This window comes from Sebastes fasciatus, chromosome 22, assembly GCF_043250625.1.
Source record: "Sebastes fasciatus isolate fSebFas1 chromosome 22, fSebFas1.pri, whole genome shotgun sequence".
NCBI lineage: Eukaryota > Metazoa > Chordata > Actinopteri > Perciformes > Sebastidae > Sebastes > Sebastes fasciatus.
In genome coordinates, this window is record NC_133816.1 from 20,918,766 (window position 1) to 20,939,379 (window position 20,614).

Sequence of the window (20,614 nt, forward strand, 5' to 3'; positions counted from 1 at the left end):
AAGAGACTGGATTTTTTGAATTCTTCTTTTTTTTTTATGTTGTAAAATGGAATGTCAGAAGTGATTATGGCTCGTTAGGAGGTTAAACTTCTCATAATTAGACACTTTACTTAAATAAAAAAAGATTTGCACGATCGCATGTCACAGGTAGACAGTGTGTTAATAGGTTACAGTGCATTAGAATAAAAGGGATGTTGATACACTGTACAGAATACACTGATAAGACAGACCTTCAGTTTGGTTCATTTGTGAGAAACAGTGATAAGAAATGTGTGATTTACAGTAAAGGACAAAGTGGTTAAGGGGTGGGGGGGTTTGCAAGGGAACGCAAACCCACTCGGGAGCTAGTTTCTCGGGAGAACACAAAATTTGTGCGAGGGAATGTAAAAGTTTCTTGGGAGAACACCACATTTTTGCAAAGGAACGCATGCTTTTCTCGGGAGAAGACAAAAGTTTTGCGAGGGAAAACAAAAGTTTCTGCGGAGAACACAACATTTTTGTGTGGGAAGAAATACGTTTCTCGGGAGAACACAAAAGTTCGAGGGATCGCAAAAGTTTCTTTGTAGAACACCAAATTTTTGCAAAGGAACAAATATGTTTCTCGGGAGAACACAAAAGTTTCTTCGGAGAACACAAAAGTTTGGCGCGGGAACACAGAAGTTTCTCGGGAGAACATAAAAGTTTTGCGAGGAAAAGCAAAAGTTTTAAGGGGAACAAAGTTTCTCGGGAGATCACAAAATTTCGCGATGGAACGCATAAGTTCTCGGGAGAACACAAAAATGGAGTGGAGGGAGCAGTGACGTGGTTGGCGTGTGGAAAGGCATCGTAAAGAAAGAAAATATAATACAAAAAAGACACTTATTTTATACAAACAAAGGAAAACATGCACAGTAAGGCAGTGTCCAGGTAAGGAAGAGTGCAGGGAGCTGGGCTCATCTAACATCTCATTTAAGTGGCAGTGTTTGCAGGTGGAAAACAATCCCACAGCTGTCCCACAATAACAATGATTCTAATCTCACTGACGAAGTAAAGGAAGAGGAAGTGTGTAAGGGAGCATGCATCATTTCTAACACGTTACTGGCAGCCAATAACTGAGCCCTGAGACAAAAATAGTAGCTATTCCTTCATACAAAAACAAAAACACCCATGAACTGATAAACCGGTAAACTTCTCACAGTTCAGGGGAAGCTGGTATTTCTGAATTGGGAGAATTTCTTTTAAATAATATAAATAATAAGCTCATGTGTTGTGTCAGGATAGTTTTTAACGGAGCCCCTAAAGGGGACATGGGGAAGAAAAAAATAAATACGTTAGCGTTCTCCCAAGAAACCTTTGAGTTCGCAGCTACAGTAGCTTGGAAAATAGCGATATAAGGTACTGAATTTGATGAATTTACTGTTTATCGGACCGCAATTGAGACAAGAATTAGCTGGATAGTGCACCCCGCGGTTCCTCCGCCTCATTCCCCGCCGCGAGGAGACAACTTTGCTGGGAGGAGAGCGGTCTGTAGCTCCGGAGACAGACCTTCAGTTAGCGGCTGTCAAGACCCAGCGCCAGGGGGGATGAACTCCCCGCCGGATCAGTAAACGTTCTGTTGTTGCCAAACGCATGCGTGGGAAGGCAAATGTTCCTTGGGAGAACAAAAGTTTGGCGAGGGAGTGCAAAAGTTTCTTGGGAGAACAAAAGTTTTGCGAGGTAACGCAAAAGTTTTGCGAGGTAACACAAATGTTTCTTGGGAGAACACCAAATTTTTGCAAAGGAACGCATACGTTTCTCGAGACACCACAACATTTTTGCGTGGGAATGCAAAAGTTTCTTGGGAGAACGCAAACATTTTGATCATTCTTTTCACCCATCTGGTATTTTTCTCCCCCATATCCTTGGGGCTCTGTAACGTTTTAATACTTTATTTAAATACTTTTTTTTTATAACTTCACAAACATCTCCAGGAGATCATTTCACATTGTCAAAAATGTATTTAGGAACGTTAATATATAAAATTAAGAATCTCTTTGTAAAGCCTCCTTCACATTGTAAACATCAGTATTTGTAGTAACTGGGCTGAAACATGCATGAAGCTCTGTGTGTGTGTGTGTGTGTGTGTGTGTGTGTGTGTGTGTGTGTGTGTGTGTGTGTGTCAGACAGCGCCGTGCAGGGGCGTTCCTGTGGTGTGTGAGGGGGAGTGTTCAGAGGAGGAGGACAGGGAGTTGGAGGTGGCGTCTCTCTGCAGCTCCTCCACCCTCCTCTGGAGCTCTGCTCTCAGGAACAGAAGCTCCTTCAGCGTCTGGTGAACCGGCACCTGAAACACACACAGTCACAGTGTCAGATACTGAACATGAGGAACCGCTTGGAGGAGGGTTACAATAACAAACCAACACCCAGGGTTTAATTGGCCCCACATAACCAAGACTTTGTAGCGCAGGTTTGTAGTGTTATTTAACCTCCTTCCTGACAAGCTAGTATGACATGGTTGGTACCGGTGGATTCATCAGGTTTTATAGTTTACTATGATACCAGGGTCAGACTTTTCTTCTGACTTTCTTTTCGGACATTTTTCAGAATTTTTTGGGAAATTTTTCTGACGTTTTTTGGACAGTTTTCAGACTTTTTTTTTTCTTAAATTTTTCACTTTTTTTTTTTTTTTTTTTACATTTTCCTGACATTTATTTTATCCATCTTTTTTTTTTTCTTACATTTTTCAGACTTTTTTTTTTTTTCATTTTTCTGATGTTTTTGGGCTTTTTTCGGACATTTTTTGGACAATTTTCAGACTTTTTTTTTTTTCTTAAATTTTTCTTTTATTTTTCTTTTACATTTTCCCGACATTTATTTTATCTAACTTTTTCTTTTTTTTTACATTTTCCTGACATTTATTTTATCCATCTTTTTCTTTTTTTTCTTAAATTTCAGTCTTTTTTTTTTTTTTTTTTTACATTTTTCCGACATTTATTTTATCTAACTTTTTTTTTTTTTTTTACATTTTTCTGACTTTTTTTTTCTTAAATTTTTCAGACTTTTTTTTGGTAATTTTTCTGATGTTTTTGGGGACATTTTTCAGACTTTTTTTCAAAAAGTTTTTTGGACAATTTTCAGACTTTTTTTCTTTTTTTACATTTTCCTGACATTTATTTTATGTTTTCTTTATATTTTTCTGACGTTTTTAATTTTATAACAAAAAGAGCATGGAATGAAAGTAAAATCATAATTCTATGAGTAAATGTGATAAGAAAGTCAGCATTTTATGATGAGGAAGCACGATACAATGACAGAAATGTTGTAGTATTATGTAAAAAAAAAAAAGGCACGATAGAAGGGTAAAGTCGCAAAGAAAAAGTCATAATCAGCAGAGGTGGTGTACCTGCGGTCTCATGCGTGGGTTCCAGCGGGCGTAGTAGGCGGTCCACAGCTCCAGATGTCTGGAGGAAACCAGCGGATACAGAACGTGGTGCTCGTAGTCCACATAGAAGGGGTTGGTGAAGTCCTCGGGCTGGCTGTTAATGTAGGACCACAGGGACACCGTCTGGGTCTGCACCTCCTACACAGGACAGAAGAATGTGACATCATTACAGACGCAATACCCCGGTTAATCTGAGACCCACAATAGAGACATTTTTGTATTTTTTTTAGGGGGGTACAGGGGGTCTTTAGGGGGAGATAGCAGGTCAACAGTAGATGTCACATAGAAGTGGTGTACATCATCTGAAAGCTGAGAACCTGGAGATTAATGTGTGTTTTTTTAGTATGCAGTAGTGTTTTAAGTATAGAGCTGGTTGGTACCAATGGATTCATTAGGTTTTGTAGTTTCATATGATGATCTGTGTCTTCACTCTGAACCTACTAGAGCCTCTGAAAGACAGTAAAGTCAGTCAGGAAGTGGAGAATAACGTCACGTACCCTGGTTGCCCTCTCCTGTTCACCGCTATAGAGGAAAGTACCGAACAGACAGCTGTAGAGGTGGTCCAGCACTGTGATCAGGAACAGCTCGTTGAACTCAAAGGCTGCTGGGAACTGCAGTCAGAGGAACGCAAGTGATGACGAGTAAAGAAATGAGTAATCACACATATACAGTACACACACACGTCTATTAGGGTTAATAGTAGTGGAGGTGTTTTGGAAGGATGGAGACTGACCTGTCGAGTCATCTGCCAAACGCAGTCGATGAACTGGACGAAGAGAGGCGAGCGCTCCGAGTTGGCGTGGTTCTCGTCGCCGTGACCCACGCGCTGCAACACAGACATGGAATCAGGTTTTATATGTGTGTAATCAATATTCATCATAAAGACGAGCTCATAAGAGTGCCTGTAATATGACGTACAATATGTGGTGTTCCGAGCGTTATAAATAAATACAGTAAATGACCGGCTCGCTGTACATTGCCCCTTACAATGTTGTCTGTTTTGAGTGTTATTTAAAAAACAATATGCGTCACAAATGGAGTTGGGTAAAGACATGTCGAGTCTGGCCGATGTAGAAGTAGTTAAAATAAATTAGTTTTAGTAGATTTGGTGATAATCATCACAATAACGGTTCCTTACAGCAGCAAACTTGTGTCCAAAGCTGATCCACTCCTTCTCCACCAGAACCTGCAAACACACACACACACACACACACATACACACAGTATATTAATATGCAGCACAGGTGAAGACTACAGTACATAGTTGGTACTGCGATGCAGTGTGTTTTTTCACCTGGAAGCCTCTGAGAGTGCGATAGTGGCTGTCCAGCATCAGCATGGCCAGAGAGGTGAGCTGAGCGGTCCGGTCCCAGCCGTCGCTGCAGTGAACCACCACCGACGTCTTCCCAGACTCCAGCTTATCGGCTATCTTTGCTGCTCCTGCTAGTAACAGCTGCACACGACACATACACAATATGGTAGAACGCCAATCAGAATCGAGTATTCAACACAGCCGTGCAATAAGTACGGATACAATTTGAGTCAAAATGACGTTGCAGATATCTCTGATGAATATCCTGTCTAGCTATTAAATGTTAAAACAGCTCGGCCGTACATACCCGGATGTACTCCAGCCAGTGTGTCTGGTCGATAGCGGAGTGCCAGTGGGCTTCGTCTATGGTGGGATAAACCACGTCCTTCATCTTCCTCAGAGACTCCCTCATCACGTGGATGTTGGGGATCTCCAGGAAGTTCAGCTCCACGTTTGGATAGAAGGTCTCACTTTCAAAGCCTCCATCCTTCGCCTGGAGGAGGAGGAGAGAGCAGAGGAGAGAACAAAATGAGTCAACATGAAGGTAGAGAAGGAGACAAACAAAGAGAAACAGATGTGTACCTTGTTGGTGACGGCTACGCTGCTCTGCCGGGCATCGAAGATGGTGAGCTTGTGGGACTGGGCGTTGGCGTCCATGATGATTTGGAGGAAGCGTTCGTCCTCTTTACAACGACGGTCTGAGGGTCCGACTAACGGCTGGCTGCAGCGGACGATGGTGGCCTGAGACTCGGGGTGAATCCAGGACAGGACCTGCAGGATGAGCAGAAGAGAGCGGGGCCGGTTCAGAAACTGTCTCAGTATCAGACCCTCAGTGTGTCTCTCGTCAGTACGTGCTCCTCAGACGTACCGGTATGCGGTGCTTAGCTCTGAACACGGCCACTCGTTTGATGTCCTCCTCTGCGATGTTGGTGGGGATGACCAGGATGGAGGGATACGTGTCACACAGCTCGTAGCTGCTGTTCATCTTACTGATGGTCCAGCTCTCGTTAGGGAGGCCCTGAACCAAACACATCCAAACACGATTACTATACAATGTTTCCTGTGGAACGAGAAGCTTGTTGTGGGATCATTATATTAATCTGTATTCCATATAGATCTACCTTCATCGCTACAACAACAACAAGTTTTTCATTCAGTGAGAGCAGCAAAGAGGCGACATGACTGATTTACTGATGGAATTAATGAAGAATATATAAAAAGTTATACAGTAAAAAACTGTTTCTCTCATAAAAAAACATACATGGCTTTATCATTCTAGTACGAGGAGGGTTGTGAGAGATGGATGTTACCTGCCGTCTGTACTCTGCTGTCGGGTCGTACACCTTCCAGCCGTCCACAGGAAACTGCTCCTTGTACAGGAAAGCAAACAGCGGCTGCCAGAGAGCGTCATGTTAGCATTCAGTCACTGTCACAATCTACAAGCAGGACTTCACTTTATGGATGTGAAAGCAAGTGGAAGGAGGACTCCTCTAAATGCATCGTATTTGCACTACTGATAGCATTTCAAGTAGGATTTAAAAAATTGGAAAACGTCCTGGAGACGGTGTAAATAGCTTCTCCTTTTTTATTATTATTATTATCAAGTCATTTATTATTCATTTCAAATAACTGATCAATTGTTTACTATGTAATCCCATCAAACTGACCAGGCTGTGAGAGAGGGGGAAGGCGTGTTTGGTCAGCAGCTCCACCACGTCCGGATGGTTTTCCTCGGCCTTATAGGCAAACCTGGGACTCCTCATGTCCTGATGCAGAGAGGACATCACAACATCACTGCAGACTCATCACAGTTATCATTACTGTAATGATTCAGTGGACTCTCTGGTACCTTGCAGACCAGCTCCAGTCCTTTTGTGTTCTCTCCCTGGTTGGGAACGCTGATGGTCTCCAGTCTGCTGATGACTCCCAGGTTCACATCGAGGACGAACGGAGACTCCTGGATGTTGCACAGAGACATATATTATACACAGTACTGCAGAGAAAACAACAGTTCCTGTGAATGTCAATTAAAGGTGTTAAATAATAAATGAGATGATAAGTACCCGTTCCAAACTGGTGTAGTAGAGCTTGTAGTCTGTGATGGTCAGGGTTCCATTAACCAGACCGCTGAATGGACAGATGTACATCACATCCTTGACTGCCGTCAGCAGAGAAACAAAAAGGTATTGATTCATGGGCAGGTAAGACATATGTACATTCTCCTCCTCTCAGGGCTTCAGTAACATGGATGGATGAGATAGGTGACAGGTGAACTTACCTGTAGTCTGGACGGTCTCTCCCGGCAGCAGAGGAACCTGGTTCTGGTACATTGTGGCCTGCGCCCCGTATCGCAAAGCTGGAAGGTTCTGCAAAGAACACGGGTCAGTCAGCGGGATCAACAACAACAGTTAGACCTGAATCACCAACACCTAACAGAGTACTACTGAACGTGTTGCTGATGAGAAGTAGACAGCGATCAATAAATGAGTGTCAAAACAGGCTTTTCCCCGAAGTGTCCGGTGGTTTTTCTTGAAGGTTTTCCCCTTCAGACAAACACTGTTAATGCTAGAGGGAAGCATGCACCAGTCAAAGACAAAGAGATGCCCTTTCAGGTCTGATGAGACAACAAATTGGACATTCACACTGGAGATGTAACAGGATGACATTCATTATTCATTATTTCACAACAATGAGCCGCTAGCTGTACATTATCCCGCTTATAATACTACTACTTACTGAAGAAATCAATAATTTGACACAAAAACGGTCCGCCAGAGTCCGAGATCAGAACTGCGGCCATAGCAACGGTCTGCTATACATAGCAACGGTCTGCTATACATAGCAACGGTCTGCTATACATAGCAACGGTCTGCTATAAAGACATAACAGACCGCAGAAGGCCATGATTGACCAATCAGAGTTGAGAATTCAACAAAGTGATTTAGTGTTTAACATCATGACGTTGAGGGACTTTTAGTCCCTAGTATGGGTCCAGCTTCAAAACACTGGATACTACATTTCCCACAATGCAAAGCAACAGCATCTTTCATTAGACCCTAATCATGTCTGGTTAACGCATGTCTTTCAAACTCCAAGCTTGTAGTAATACTACACGTGTTGTTATTCCTCAGCTGAGACAGCGGCTGGATGAGGCATGCAGACAAAGACAGAGTGAGGAGGAGGAGGTGAATAGGAGGAAGGACAGACAGACAGACAGACAGACAGAGAGAGAGACAGACAGACAGAGAGAGAGAGAGAGAGAGACTTGCCGAAGCATTGGAAGGATGCTCAGAATCACTTTCTCCATGGTAACAAAGCCCTTCATCTTGTGAATCTTGCTGCCGGGGAGAGCCAGCATGGAGAAAGTGAGAGATGGAGAAAAAGAGAGAGAGAGAGAGAGAGAGAGAGAGAGAGAGAGAGAGAGAGAGAGAGAGAGAGAGAGAGAGAGAGAGAGAGAGAGAGAGAGAGAGAGAGAGAGAGAGAGAGAGAGAGAGAGAGAGAAAGAGAGAGACATTATTCAGTAAATACACATTATTCTATAAGTAGAATAATACTGTTATTATTGTCACGCTCTCTGCTGGACTGAGCTGGGTGTGTCCTTGTAGGGAGTGACGAGGTCGGAGCGAGCATCCAGGAGGAGCGCCGGTCGTTGATGCCAATTTTCCTAGTGGCCAAACGGAGGTACTACAACATGTGATGCATTGGGCCCAAAAATACTTTTTCCCACATTGGAGAAGAGACGTCTGTAACTCAGAGGAATCAGAGTTATTTTCCTTTCTCCGCTTATGTGAATGAGAGGCGGATTTAGCAAGCCGTGACGACAGCGTGGCGGCTGTGACCCTGTGACCGAGCCATGTGACCGAGCGGACGCTACTGCGCCTGCTTCATGGGATCCAATGGATGCGGAAGATTGCTGGAAGATTGCTGGAAGATTGCTGGAAGATCCGGGTACTTTTCCACTCGGAAGTCGAGCCATTTTGGCTTCATTCGCACTGAGCAGCTCTCATAGGAATGAACGTTGTATCCAGTTCTCTTCATACATCCATGGGTCAGAGGAGCCTACACACCAAATGTTAGCACTGTACATATTCTGCATTCACTTATTTATGTATTCCACTTGAGTCGGCTGGCTGAAGTCCAAGCAAGCATATCTGTCCACTCCCATGTTGATAAGAGTATTAAATACTTGAAAAATCTCCCTTTAAGGTACATTCTGAACAGATAAAAAATGTGTGATTAATTTGCGATTTGATATTTTAATCGATTGACGGCCCTAGTTGAGACATTTCAGTGGACTGACCGTCACACTGTCGTCTCGAGAGCCACGACAGTGCGACGGTCAGCAGCGATCCACCCGCTGCAGAGAAAGTGACACACAGATGAATGAACGCTTCTGAACTCATCCTCATGTGGTCACGCTAATAAAGACTCAATGAAAGAGAGACAGAGAGCAAAGAGGGAAGAAAAAGCATGAAGAAAAGAGGCAGCAGACTGAGCTGGAACTGAGAGTCTACAGTGGGTCTGATGGAGGAAGTACTAGTGGTTTGTGCAGGAAGCACATCACTGACAACCCATCTACAGTCATTTACATATACGCCTCAGCAACACAATCACATCCTGCTCACTTTACACCAAATCATCCGTCAAAGACACTGGTTCTCCTTGGCCCCAAAAAGTTTGAGCTGAGTAACACTTTGGCTAAAACTGAGCGCTGAGCACACAGACCTGAGTATAAATAGTATTTATGAGAAGACAAGCTGATAAGACTACAACTCTTACCCTGGGAGTCAGCCTCTTGGACACCTGGACACACACACACACATTCACAAAACAAATGTAGTTCACATGAAATGGAAACGACTACATCCACTGTCTGACATCAAACTGAAGGTTACTTTTACTCTGTGAGGCATTTACATCCATCTTATTCTTATTGTTGGCTAACTGATAATGTCAAACAGCACAATGTGACCATGACAGATGGGTGCAAAACACACAAGAGCCCAAAGCGAACGTTGATTCAAATATCCAAGCAAATACAACAACTGGAAGCTGCAAAAGGAGAGCAGCAGAACAGCTGAGCAAATATAGCGATTTAAAACCAAGCGACGTCCAAGCGCTTTGTCAGTCCAAACCCCAAACATATTCACTTTAAAGGGGACATATGAAAAAGTAACTTTTTCAGTGCTTGTGCTCACACATGTGGATATCTGGAGTGTCTACAAACCCACAAACTGTGAAATAAGCTAACCCAGTAAGTTTTGTTGCCTAAACCTAAAGACGTTATAGTTTTGTTGCCTAAACCTAAAGAAGTTGTAGGTTTTTTGCCTAAACCTAAAGAAGTTGTAGTTTCATGCCTAAATCTAAAGAAGTTATAGTTTTGTTGCCTAAACTTAAAGAAGTTGTAGTTTTGTTGCCTAAACCTAAAAGACGTTGTAGTTTTGTTGCCTAAACCTAAAGAAGTTGTAGTTTTTTTTGCCTAAACCTAAAGAAGTTGCCGTTTTGTTGCCTAAACTTAAAGAAGTTGTAGTTTCGTTGCCTAAACCTAAAGAAGTTGTAGTTTCATGCCTAAACCTAAAGAAGTTGTAGTTTTGTTGTCTAAACCTAAAGAAGTTGCATTTTTATTGCCTAAACCTAAGGAAGTCGTATTTTTTTGCCTAAACCTAAAGAAGTTGTAGTTTCATGCCTAAACCTAAAGAAGTTGTAGTTTCGTTGCCTAAACCTAAAGAAGTTGTAGTTTTATTGTTGCTTAAACCTAAAGAAGTTGTAATTTTTTTTGCCTAAGTCTAAAGAAGTTGTAGTTTTGAACAAGAACTACCTTTGCAAAGGTGCTCCATATTTTCCTCTCAAGTCAATCAGAGCAGACTGGGCTTTTTCAGGAAGGGGTCTTTAAGAGACAGGCACTAAAAGAGTGAATACAGGTACTGTATATTCAGACAGTATGAGAAAAATAAATTATTTTTTAACTTTAAAGAATGTAAACATGTTCTAGTAGAAACCCAAAATACAACCTTGAAATGAGCATGATATGTCCCCTTTAATATGAAAGCGATAAGCAGGAAATCTCCATATTTAAACAAGTTTTTGTGCCATTTTTGCATGAAAAATTACTTTAACGATTAATCGATTATCAAAATAGTTCAATAGATCGACTAATAGTTACAGTTATAATCCAAACCAGGAGAAATAAAACAAAACTACCTCAATTAAGAGCTACCACTGAGTTAGAAAATGTCTATTCTTGTGATTTGGGTTGAACTGACCCTTTAACCGTGATAGAGGGGTACCAAAGCAAACAATGCTGCGTCTCTCAAACCCCAATCTACTGGTCGAAGTTGAAAACAATGACAGAAACATGTAGTGAAAGTGGGCTGCTGACAAGCAGAAGCGGAAGACAAACTGTACAGCAGCTCAACTTCAACTAAACAATGACAACAGCTGTGATACAGTTCATCCACACACACTGAGGTGCATACATACTACCATTTCTGCAGGCCTTACCAGGAAATCTGGTCGTCTCCTTGCCTATCAGTTACAAAACACAAACTGGTGAGAAATACTGTTAGCAGAGCGTGTGTGTGTGTTTGTGTGTGTTTGTGTGTGCGTGTTAGTTACCATGTTGTCCCTGTTGACGTCAGCCGGGACCGGTGCTGAGATCTGACTGGAGATGGTGGCTGCTATCAGCTGTTTACACCACTCGACATGAGAACCTGTTGGACTGCACAAAGAGATGAGAAAAAAAGATGATATATATATTCACTAAAATTATAACAAAATTTTTTGTCGATCGCTGTTAAGCTGCCATCAATGAATCACCTCCTGCACAGATGTTCCACATTAATATGTAATCCCTCCCTATTCTGGTATGCTTTTGTTGTGAAACATCGGCAGGAAGTGTTGAGTTTCTTTGGCTGTGGCTTAGCTGTGATAATAATAAATATTATTATGTAATTTTTGCATTTTTATTATCTCGTCTTGAGACCCTGTTTTGGACAGTAAATAATACAAATACAAGAATAGTGTAAATAAATAGAAGAAGAATATGAGTTTAAATGTACTGTATAAATAAAAGCAGTGTTAATGCCGGAGTAAACCAGATTATTGCACTAAATTATTGTACTGTTCAAGTCAATATTGCACAGTTGAAGATATAATAAATGATGAGGTTATAGCTGCTGTTAGGGGTAAAAAATAATAAATATATGTTGTGTGTTTATTTCTTTAATAATAAATAACATTTCTGTTCCTTTTGAAGATTTTTTACCAAGTAATTGTTGTATAAATTATTATTTTAATAATAAATAAAACATTCTGTTAATTTTGAAGATTTTTTTACCAAGATGCTGGTGTATGATTTATTATTTTAATAATAATAATAATAATAATAATAATAATAAAAATAATAAATAAATAAATACAAATTCTGTTAATTTTAAAGATTTTTTTTATCAAGTTAATTGTGTACGATTTCTTATGTTAATAATAATAAATACAAATTGTGTTAATTTTTAAGATTTTTTACCAAGTTAGTGGTGTACGATTTATTATTTTACCATTAAATAAAAAATAAATGTGTATAAATAAAATGAATCAAATGACTGCATCTGTAAACATTAGCTAGCTAGCTAGCTACTGTACATTAGCTTGGCCCTTACCGGAAAAACTGTTTTATAAATTAAAATTGTGAAATGTTAGACATTAGATATACGCCGAATTAAAGACAAGGTCCTCTTGATTCAGAATATATTATGTGTAATATTTTATGGGGGGTGAAAAATTGGAAAAAAGCAAGAAAACTGTAAAAGTCTCCTCACGCTTGTTTAGCTCGTCCATCATAGCCGCTGTACTGTGGCGTCACACCAAACTCCAGGCAAAAATCTGCTAATTCTTTGTAGCCCTGTTTTATCGGAAAAACGGTTTTATAAGTTGAAATTGTTAAATGTTATATATTTAATCTAAGCCGAATTAAAGACAAGGTCCTCTTGATTCAGGATATATGTTGTGTTATGTTTCATTGGGGATGAAATATTGGGAAAAAAACAAGAAAACTGTAAATGTCTCTGTTTTCTTATGGTAATTTGGTCTAAGTAAGAAAGTTAAGATCTTATGGTAAGAAGTTGAAACAGTGAAATGTTATGCATTTTATCTACGCCGAATTAAAGACAAGATCCTCTTGATTCAGAAAACATTTAATGTAATATTTCATGGGGGATGAAAAATTGTAGAAAAGTAAGAAATGTCTCCTTCTTGTCTACGCTTGTTTAGCTAGCTGCTGCACTGTGGCGTCACACCAAACTCCGGTCAAAAGTCTGCTAATATTCTCAAGCCCTTATTTATCGTTAGAACTGTTTTAGTAGTTGAAACTGTGAAATATTATACATTAGATCTATGCCGAATTAAAGATGTTTATCTCCTGATTCAGGATATATGTTGTGCAATGTTTCACGGTGGATGAAACATTGAAAAAAATTAAAAATAAACTGTAAAAGCGAGCCTCCTCACCTCTCCAGGCTTTCGCCGGTGGCTGGTCCGCCGGTCGCCGAGCCCCAGAGCTTCCTGTTCGGCCCTGCTCCGTCCGCCGCCCCGGCCTGTTTATCCATCTGTTTCCTCTGATGAAGAGGATGCAGATGATATTAAACCCTGGTTTTAGTATTAAACTCCAATGTCTTGGCTGGAGGCTCACTGTGGAGTTATTTGTGAATGCTTCCTGTCATTTGGTTTATTTGTGTTTCCTCCTCACTAGCATCTCTTCCTCTGAAGCTCCGCCTGTTTACAACACAACAGAGAGATGGAGGAGGAGGAGGAGGAGGAGGAGGCAACACTGTAGTGATGGGTGGAGGGATGGATGGATGGATACAGCACCATAAACATAACACTAGAGATAATATCTATAGTATACCCAATATATAAGAATATATTTGAATACACTATAAATATACCAGACTACAACAACTAGCTTAGAAAATATGAACATAAAATAACAATAACATACTAAATATAATATAATAATATATATAATCATATATATAATCATAATATATATATATAATATATAATAATAATAATATATATATAATAATATATAATATAATAGCAAAGTGGGTAAGAAATAATAAATATATGTTGTGTTTATTTACTTTAATAATGAATAACATTTAATTTAGTTAATTTTTAAGATTATTTACCAAGTAAATGTTTTATGATTTATTATTTTAATAATAAATACAAATTCTGTTAATTTTATTATTTTAATAATAAACAAAAAAAATCTGTTAATTTTGAAGATTTTTTTATCAGGTTAGCGGTGTACGATTTATTATTTTAATAATAATAAATACAGATTCTGTGAATTTTGAATTAATGCACGAAATAATTGTACTGTTTAGTCAGTATTGCACAGTTGAAGATATAATGAAATTATGGGCTTATAGCTGCTGATAAAAAATAATAAGTATATGGTTTATATATATATGTATAAATATATAACAAGTTACAATCTAATGAATATGTCTACTGTTTTCTAGACTAGATAAGGGTATGTTTGAATATTTGATCCTAAATACAATTTATTTACTTTATGTTGTTGACGTTTGTATAATAAAGTAGAATAAATTAAATATATATCTGTTTGAGCTATTTACCAAAGAATTGTATATAAAGTCCCTATAAAATAACAGGAAAACTCCTCTCTGATGCAATATTCACAGGAAATAATCTGCTCAAAATTCATCCAAATCGCTCATTTTACACAAATTTCCTGCAGTTATTGTGTTCACCATTTGAGTTAATTGTACAGTTTATCAGTTGTTCTGTTCTGTTATTGTTATACATTGAATATAATACAAAAATATCACTTAGTCAGGAGTTTATTCAACGATAGAAAAGGTTGTGTTGGTGCAGCAAGCAAGGACCTCCTTGAAAAGACAAATTAAAATGAATAAACGACACATGCAAGGAGTCAGAGTCAGAAATCCTTAAATTAATTTAATCAGTAATATTTACATAACAGGACCCATCCAACAAACCGTGGAAAGGACATAACATGATTAAAAGAAACACATTTGAAATGTATTCTGATTTCTTCCCTTGTTGATGACAAAAAGATCCTGAAAACACATTTCATGTGTATTTATTAAAAAGCAGGCTATATTATGACACAAAACCCCTCAAACTACAACCCCTACGTTTAATGAAATAGAGTACATTTGAAATGAACGACGACTGACAGAGTGCTTCTCAGATTCAGAGCGAATCGGAAAAGCTAAAAGATCCACCAGAGAACTGAGAGGAAGATGTTTAAGGTTTGTGAACAAGTGAAACAGGAGCTTCTGTCTTTAATCATCCTGGGTTAGCGAGTCCAAACCAAAGAAATGCCCTCAAAAATAAAAAGATTTAACCAAATGGAGCAGAAATCAACAATTTATACCAACAATTTCTGAACCAACATTACTTTCCTTTTTTATAAAACTGTAAGATTTTACACTACATAAAATAATTGTATTTTTACAACAATAGAACTTTAGACAGTAAAATAGGTTTTGATTGAGGTAATTACAACATGGTTCTTGTACAAAGTAAAAAATAATAAAAATAGATTTTCATCTGTTTTTTTCCCTAAAAACACAACCAACGCACACCGTTTTATGTTGCTGTCACTTCTTTATCTGCTGCTGTTGTTTTACCTACAAATCCTCCTTTAATGAGATCAGACCTTTCATAGAGGACGTTAAACACTCGTCAATGTTAATTCACCTCTCGGTGAACATCGGATTCAGGTTGCACTCTCTCTCTTTGATCCAGACTTAGAAAAGAGTCATGTTTGAGATTTGACATACTTGCAGGGAGCCAAAGTCCTATTGCCTCTTGAAAACCCTCCGTTAGTTACACTCCCTAATGTTGTTATTAGGCGGGGAGCGCTGTAAAGCTGCGGCCGCGAGACACCTTCGCCCCGAGCCACCTTCGCCCCGAGCCTTTCCAAGCCGACCTAGAGCCGGTCGCGGCGCACCGGCTCGTATGCGGGACTCCCCAGCCTGCCGTGTGTCGCTCACACCCTCCAGCTGGCTGTTAACGAGGGTCTTTTGGCACAGAGAAGTACTCGTATCGGTACTCAGTATCGGCGAGTACCCAAATGTAAGTACTTGTACTCGGTCTGAAAAAAAGTGGTATCGGTGCATCCCTAGTTGTTATAGTTGCCGTAGTGATGGCAGAAACAGAGCTTTGGCGACATCTGACAGGATTAAGGGTTTGTTTATTCTCAAAACGAACGATCTGGAACGACGTGTCAGACCTGTGGAGCTACCTACACTATAAAGTGAGGAATCTCAGTTTGTCTGTGTGTGTGTGTCCTCCGTATATCTCGAAAACCGTTCATCCGATCTACTTCACACTTGGCGGGTGTATTACTGGAAACCCAAAGATGTGCAGTGTCGAAGTTGGTGCAATTTGGACACGCGACACATTCAATATTAATCTTTGAATAAACAAGCGATAGCGCTCTATGCAGCAGCGGGGGGCAGGGCTTTGGGGCTCTGCAGACTGAGTTGACTATGTCATCAGTAGCAGCCGGATGCTGGATGTACTAACGTTACAACCGAACTCTTCTTCACTTCTCTGGAGTCGACAAGCGATTCTCGAGAACGCTGCAGTTACACTGCACTCTGTAGTTACTTGTGGAATAACCTGCAGGAGGAGATACAAGGCTTTCTTCCTCTGGAACCCCTGAACTACAGAGCAGTCGATCTCAAACATGACCCAGGATAGCAATAGAGTACGTTTCTCTGAAGAGGTGAAGGCGATTCTCACAAGAATCAAGGCACGAATCTGGACACGACCTGACACACTTTTCAAAAATGACTTATTGCACCTCATTCACAATTGAAACTGTCACACTGAAACATACAACACATCATCTCGATGCATCGTTGCGTCCAACTTGCTGAAAACCCAAAAGGGGAACTGTATTGGAGTCTGAGCTGGCTTTTTCGGAGCATCCTTAACGCAAATCTCTTTCACCAGAAAGGATGCTTATTTGGGAATTCAAGGACGCTGTAGAGAAGTAAAGTGTGAGGAAATATTATGGGTAGAAATGTTTCCAGAAGACTGGAGGTAACTCCAAAAGAGCATTTTGCTATGAAACATCCAATCACCAGCGTCCGACTCGTGTTCAACCCAGGTCAAGAGAAGGATCGGCCGACGGGCCTCGGACCATTCAGTCAGACCGCCAATGCCCCTGAACTTCTGGGGGGTATTGAAGCGTAATATTCATTTGTGAAGGAGGTTTTTTTAATGAAATGTTACAAATATAGTGTCAGGTGGACATGATCTACAGTGGCGGTCCAAGTAGTCTTCCAGGTGTTATCTACCCTGTATAAGTTTGAAGCTTGAGCCGGAGAGCACAGAACTGCGACCAGAATCTGATCTGGAGCTCCTATTTTTTATAGCTATCCATTGGTTTTATTCTTGTTGTCAGTGATGGATCCCACAGCCGGCACTGACGAAATAACACACCAGACAATTTATTGAACTTACAGTACTCCAGTAATCATATGGTGCCTTCAAATGGGGTCGTGTTCACGAGATGAATCCATATTCACGACCTCGTAAGTGGAAAGTTTCTGAAAGCTTCACGAGTTGTGACGTGTTCGTTGACGTTGTCAGAAATGGCGGAGGCCTTGGAAGTTCATTTTTCGGTACATAATAAGTGAACATATTGTAATTTTAGTTGTTTTTCTTCTTAATTTTATAATATGTCTGAAGAAAATGTTGATATTCCCAACGGCCTCATCTGTCTCCTCTGTCATTATGTCTTTGCATTTCCTGCATTATGTTACCCACTTGCTAGCTTTACTAAATTGTTACTACTAGACGCCAACAGTAACGTTAATATTGCCGTCGCTTAGCTTGAACGCCAAGCATATCGTGTACACGACTTCCCATGTTGTAAACACGAGCTCACGAGCTTCATTTGAAGGCACCAAAACCCCCAGTTAATGTCACCATGGAGGTTTTCGGTTTGGTTTATTCGTCCGTTTGTCAGCAGGATTACGAAAAAACTACTGGCCCGATTTTTATGAAACTTGGTGGAAGGTAGTAGCATGGGTCAAGGAAGAACCCATTAAAAATTTTGGAGCTGATTGGGCCCTTCTAGTTTATTAAAGTGGCCCATTTGGGGAATAAAGTGCCAGAGACTGCAGACTACCAGACTGAGAACTCAAGAGCGATTGTGATAAAACAGTCCCGTCATCATCTTGACAGACTGAATGATACAGTACATACGTTTGTGACAGTCGTGTGACCAGCACGCTGGCCGTTATTTTTCTGTCTGAAACTAACCAAAAATGGGAGCCCTTTGGGAGTTAGCAGCAAAATCCTCATATCAGGCAATTCAATTCTCTGTTTACACACACACACACACACACACACACACACACACACTGTTGTACATGTGATGTCCTGAGTTTGACTCTGCACACGCTGCTCTGTAGACACCAAAACCCAAAAGAGACGACTACTAAAGAATGTGCTTTTTGGACAGGTTGGTTTTCATGTGTTCTTATTTGGGGAATTTAATAGAAGCTCATTCTCAAAATAATGAGATATCAAGTCATAATTTTCACTTCAACTTTAAGTCAAAATGTGTACTATTTATACAATTTAAAGCCAGAATTATGAGATACTAGGTCATACTTTTATCATTCAACAATATGTCAACAATTGACCTTTCTCTTCCATTAAATTTCCTATGTGAAAAATCACATTTTTATTTGCCAACAGTTACTTTCCAAACACAATCAAAGATAATTCCCCTTATTTTTTTTTTTATAGCTTTCTACATCATTTCTATTAGTTATGACAATATGTTTTACACCAATTTCCATGCTGATGTCCGGGGACATCAACGGTCGATTTGCTACACAAAGCTGTAATCTAGAGTCCAATTGAGAGCCTGAAGTCCCTTCCGGTTCCATAATATTAAGAGAAAAAAGGTCTTGATATTACGAGAATAAAGTCACAACTTTACGAGAAAAAAAGTCGTAATATTACGTTAAATTACTACTTTATAAACTTCTGACTTTATTCTCATAATACTACGACTTTTTTCTCTCTCTTAAACTCTGACATTATTCTCGTAATGTTATGATTTTATTTTCGAAATCTCAGATTAATTTTTTTTCCTCAATGTGGCCCTAATACTCCGTCGTACCATAGACCTACAACTATGGTAAATAAAAATGAAAAATTAGTTTTAACACCACCAATTTCTTTAACGCATTAACACAACTTGGGATTTTTAGGTTGTAGCGGGCTGTGATTTTAGTCACGGATGAGCCCCCTACTTTATGTTACACCACTGCAGGGGTCCTCCCCTACAACAATGGTAAATAAAAATGAAAATGTAAACAAAAAACTTGTTCATTTCCATTTTTATAAATCCACAGGGAGCCACTGGAGAGGAGCTAAAGAGACGCAGGTTGCTGACGCCCTGAACTAAACCAATTAGATAACTGGCAAACAACACTTTTCTTTCTTCCAATATCCAATTGAAATGAACAGAAAACACCTGTCCAAAAGGCACATGTGCGATGACATCATGTGAGTTTTCACATGGGACTTTTCAGCGGGGGGGGGTTGGATAGAATATCTAGAAACAGTCTGGTTTACAAAAAAAAGTGTATTTAAGAGGGAGTGAGAGCTAACCGGTTTACCTCCGCTCACTGTCCCTAAAACCGTGTGCTGGTTACAAACATCTTGGCATGGTAAGGCTTTCATGGACCTGGGCTGGTTTCTCCATCCAGGGGGGGGTCTGTTTGTGTTTAGTGACAACAATAGAAGAGGTAATCCAGGATCAAGGGCCAGCCACCCCCTTCATGTCCCTAGACTATCTTGAGCACCTGAAATATATTTCATTCATAAAAGTAAATGATTCATTCTTACCAAACTTTCTATGCTAGAACTGCATTTGCTCTCAGCGCCGCAGCTTACTGGAGAATACTGCTTAGGTGAGCTTAGCTGATAGCAGCGGCAAAAAAAAACACGCGCGCGACAGAGACGGCTCTAGCTTTCATCCTCAAGTTGATAAGCGAACAAATTCCACATCAACCCATCCAAATCTGACACACTTGATAGATATATATATATACACTTAGCTGGAGACGAACAGTGGCGTTCACTGTCGAAGCTCTAAGCCTCCAACTCTCCGCTGCGTGAGCTCTGCAGCAGCTCTAATCGATCCCTCGAGGGGGGGGGGAAAGGAGCAACACTCAGTAGCAGTGCAGCAAGTAGAAAGAAAGTGAGAATTGTACAACATCTTGACTAGCATTTGTTCACACGGAGAACGCCAACGCTTTGTGTAGCAGCAGGACAAAGGCAGGAGTCGGTGTCACCTCTCAGTGTCCCGACATCTAACTATGAAATGTGTTTGGTTTCCAAGGAAATGTGTTGTCTCTATTTTTGTCATGACTTGGCAAACAGGGTCTGAAATTCAACATTCTTTTGCCAATTTCAGACCCTGCTTGGCAAACTTTGGGTTTTGTCTCGTATATTTCAACACCTATTTTTATGTAATTTGACAAAATAATCCTCAAACTAAATCTCAGAATGCTGAAAAAGCTGGTGAGCAGACCTTGAGTTAAAATTTCTTTCCGAGGTCACAAATGAACTTTTAACACTCTTTAACACTAGCTTAGCAAAAAGAGTGGCAGCAAAGGGGATCTACCCATAGTAGATGCCTTTACCTAAATGTGGTTCTGTGGTGATCTGATTAAAGAAAAAAAACCACCAACAGTTTTTTCCCGCTGTGTTTCTGTCAAACCTACGGAAGCCCTGAGAGGGCATGTGAGAAAAAAAATATTCTTCCATTTTCGAAGTCTGATATAAATTGTTTTCTCTCCGGTGTTTATGGCTTA

General features: G+C 40.1%; 1 protein-coding gene and 1 long non-coding RNA gene across 5 annotated transcripts; one reads left to right on the forward strand and one right to left on the reverse strand.

The window, feature by feature from the left end:
• Positions 1 to 2: 2 nt before the first annotated feature.
• mtmr1a (myotubularin related protein 1a) lies at positions 3 to 13,487 on the reverse strand. Of its 4 annotated transcripts, none has more exons than XM_074624008.1 (18): positions 13,212 to 13,487; positions 11,325 to 11,427; positions 11,211 to 11,234; positions 7,979 to 8,047; positions 6,988 to 7,075; positions 6,773 to 6,867; positions 6,559 to 6,666; positions 6,377 to 6,475; positions 6,020 to 6,103; positions 5,578 to 5,727; positions 5,292 to 5,480; positions 5,017 to 5,202; positions 4,692 to 4,850; positions 4,536 to 4,583; positions 4,131 to 4,223; positions 3,895 to 4,008; positions 3,359 to 3,535; positions 3 to 2,299 (listed from the first exon to the last, which is right to left on the reverse strand). In XM_074624008.1, exons 1-18 carry the CDS (start codon positions 13,307 to 13,309, stop codon positions 2,138 to 2,140), a joined length of 2,046 nt encoding a protein of 681 aa, XP_074480109.1. In that variant the 5' UTR covers positions 13,310 to 13,487; the 3' UTR covers positions 3 to 2,137. The 4 variants fall into 4 exon arrangements, with proteins under 4 accessions (XP_074480109.1, XP_074480111.1, XP_074480110.1 ...); XM_074624010.1 differs by lacking the exon at positions 7,979 to 8,047 and adding an exon at positions 9,489 to 9,512 and having other exon boundaries at positions 13,212 to 13,486; XM_074624009.1 differs by lacking the exon at positions 11,211 to 11,234 and having other exon boundaries at positions 13,212 to 13,486.
• LOC141760907 (uncharacterized) lies at positions 9,902 to 10,229 on the forward strand. Its single transcript, XR_012592481.1, has 3 exons — positions 9,902 to 9,967; positions 9,999 to 10,116; positions 10,149 to 10,229. It is a non-coding gene; the product is annotated as an uncharacterized LOC141760907 (long non-coding RNA).
• Positions 13,488 to 20,614: the final 7,127 nt, after the last annotated feature.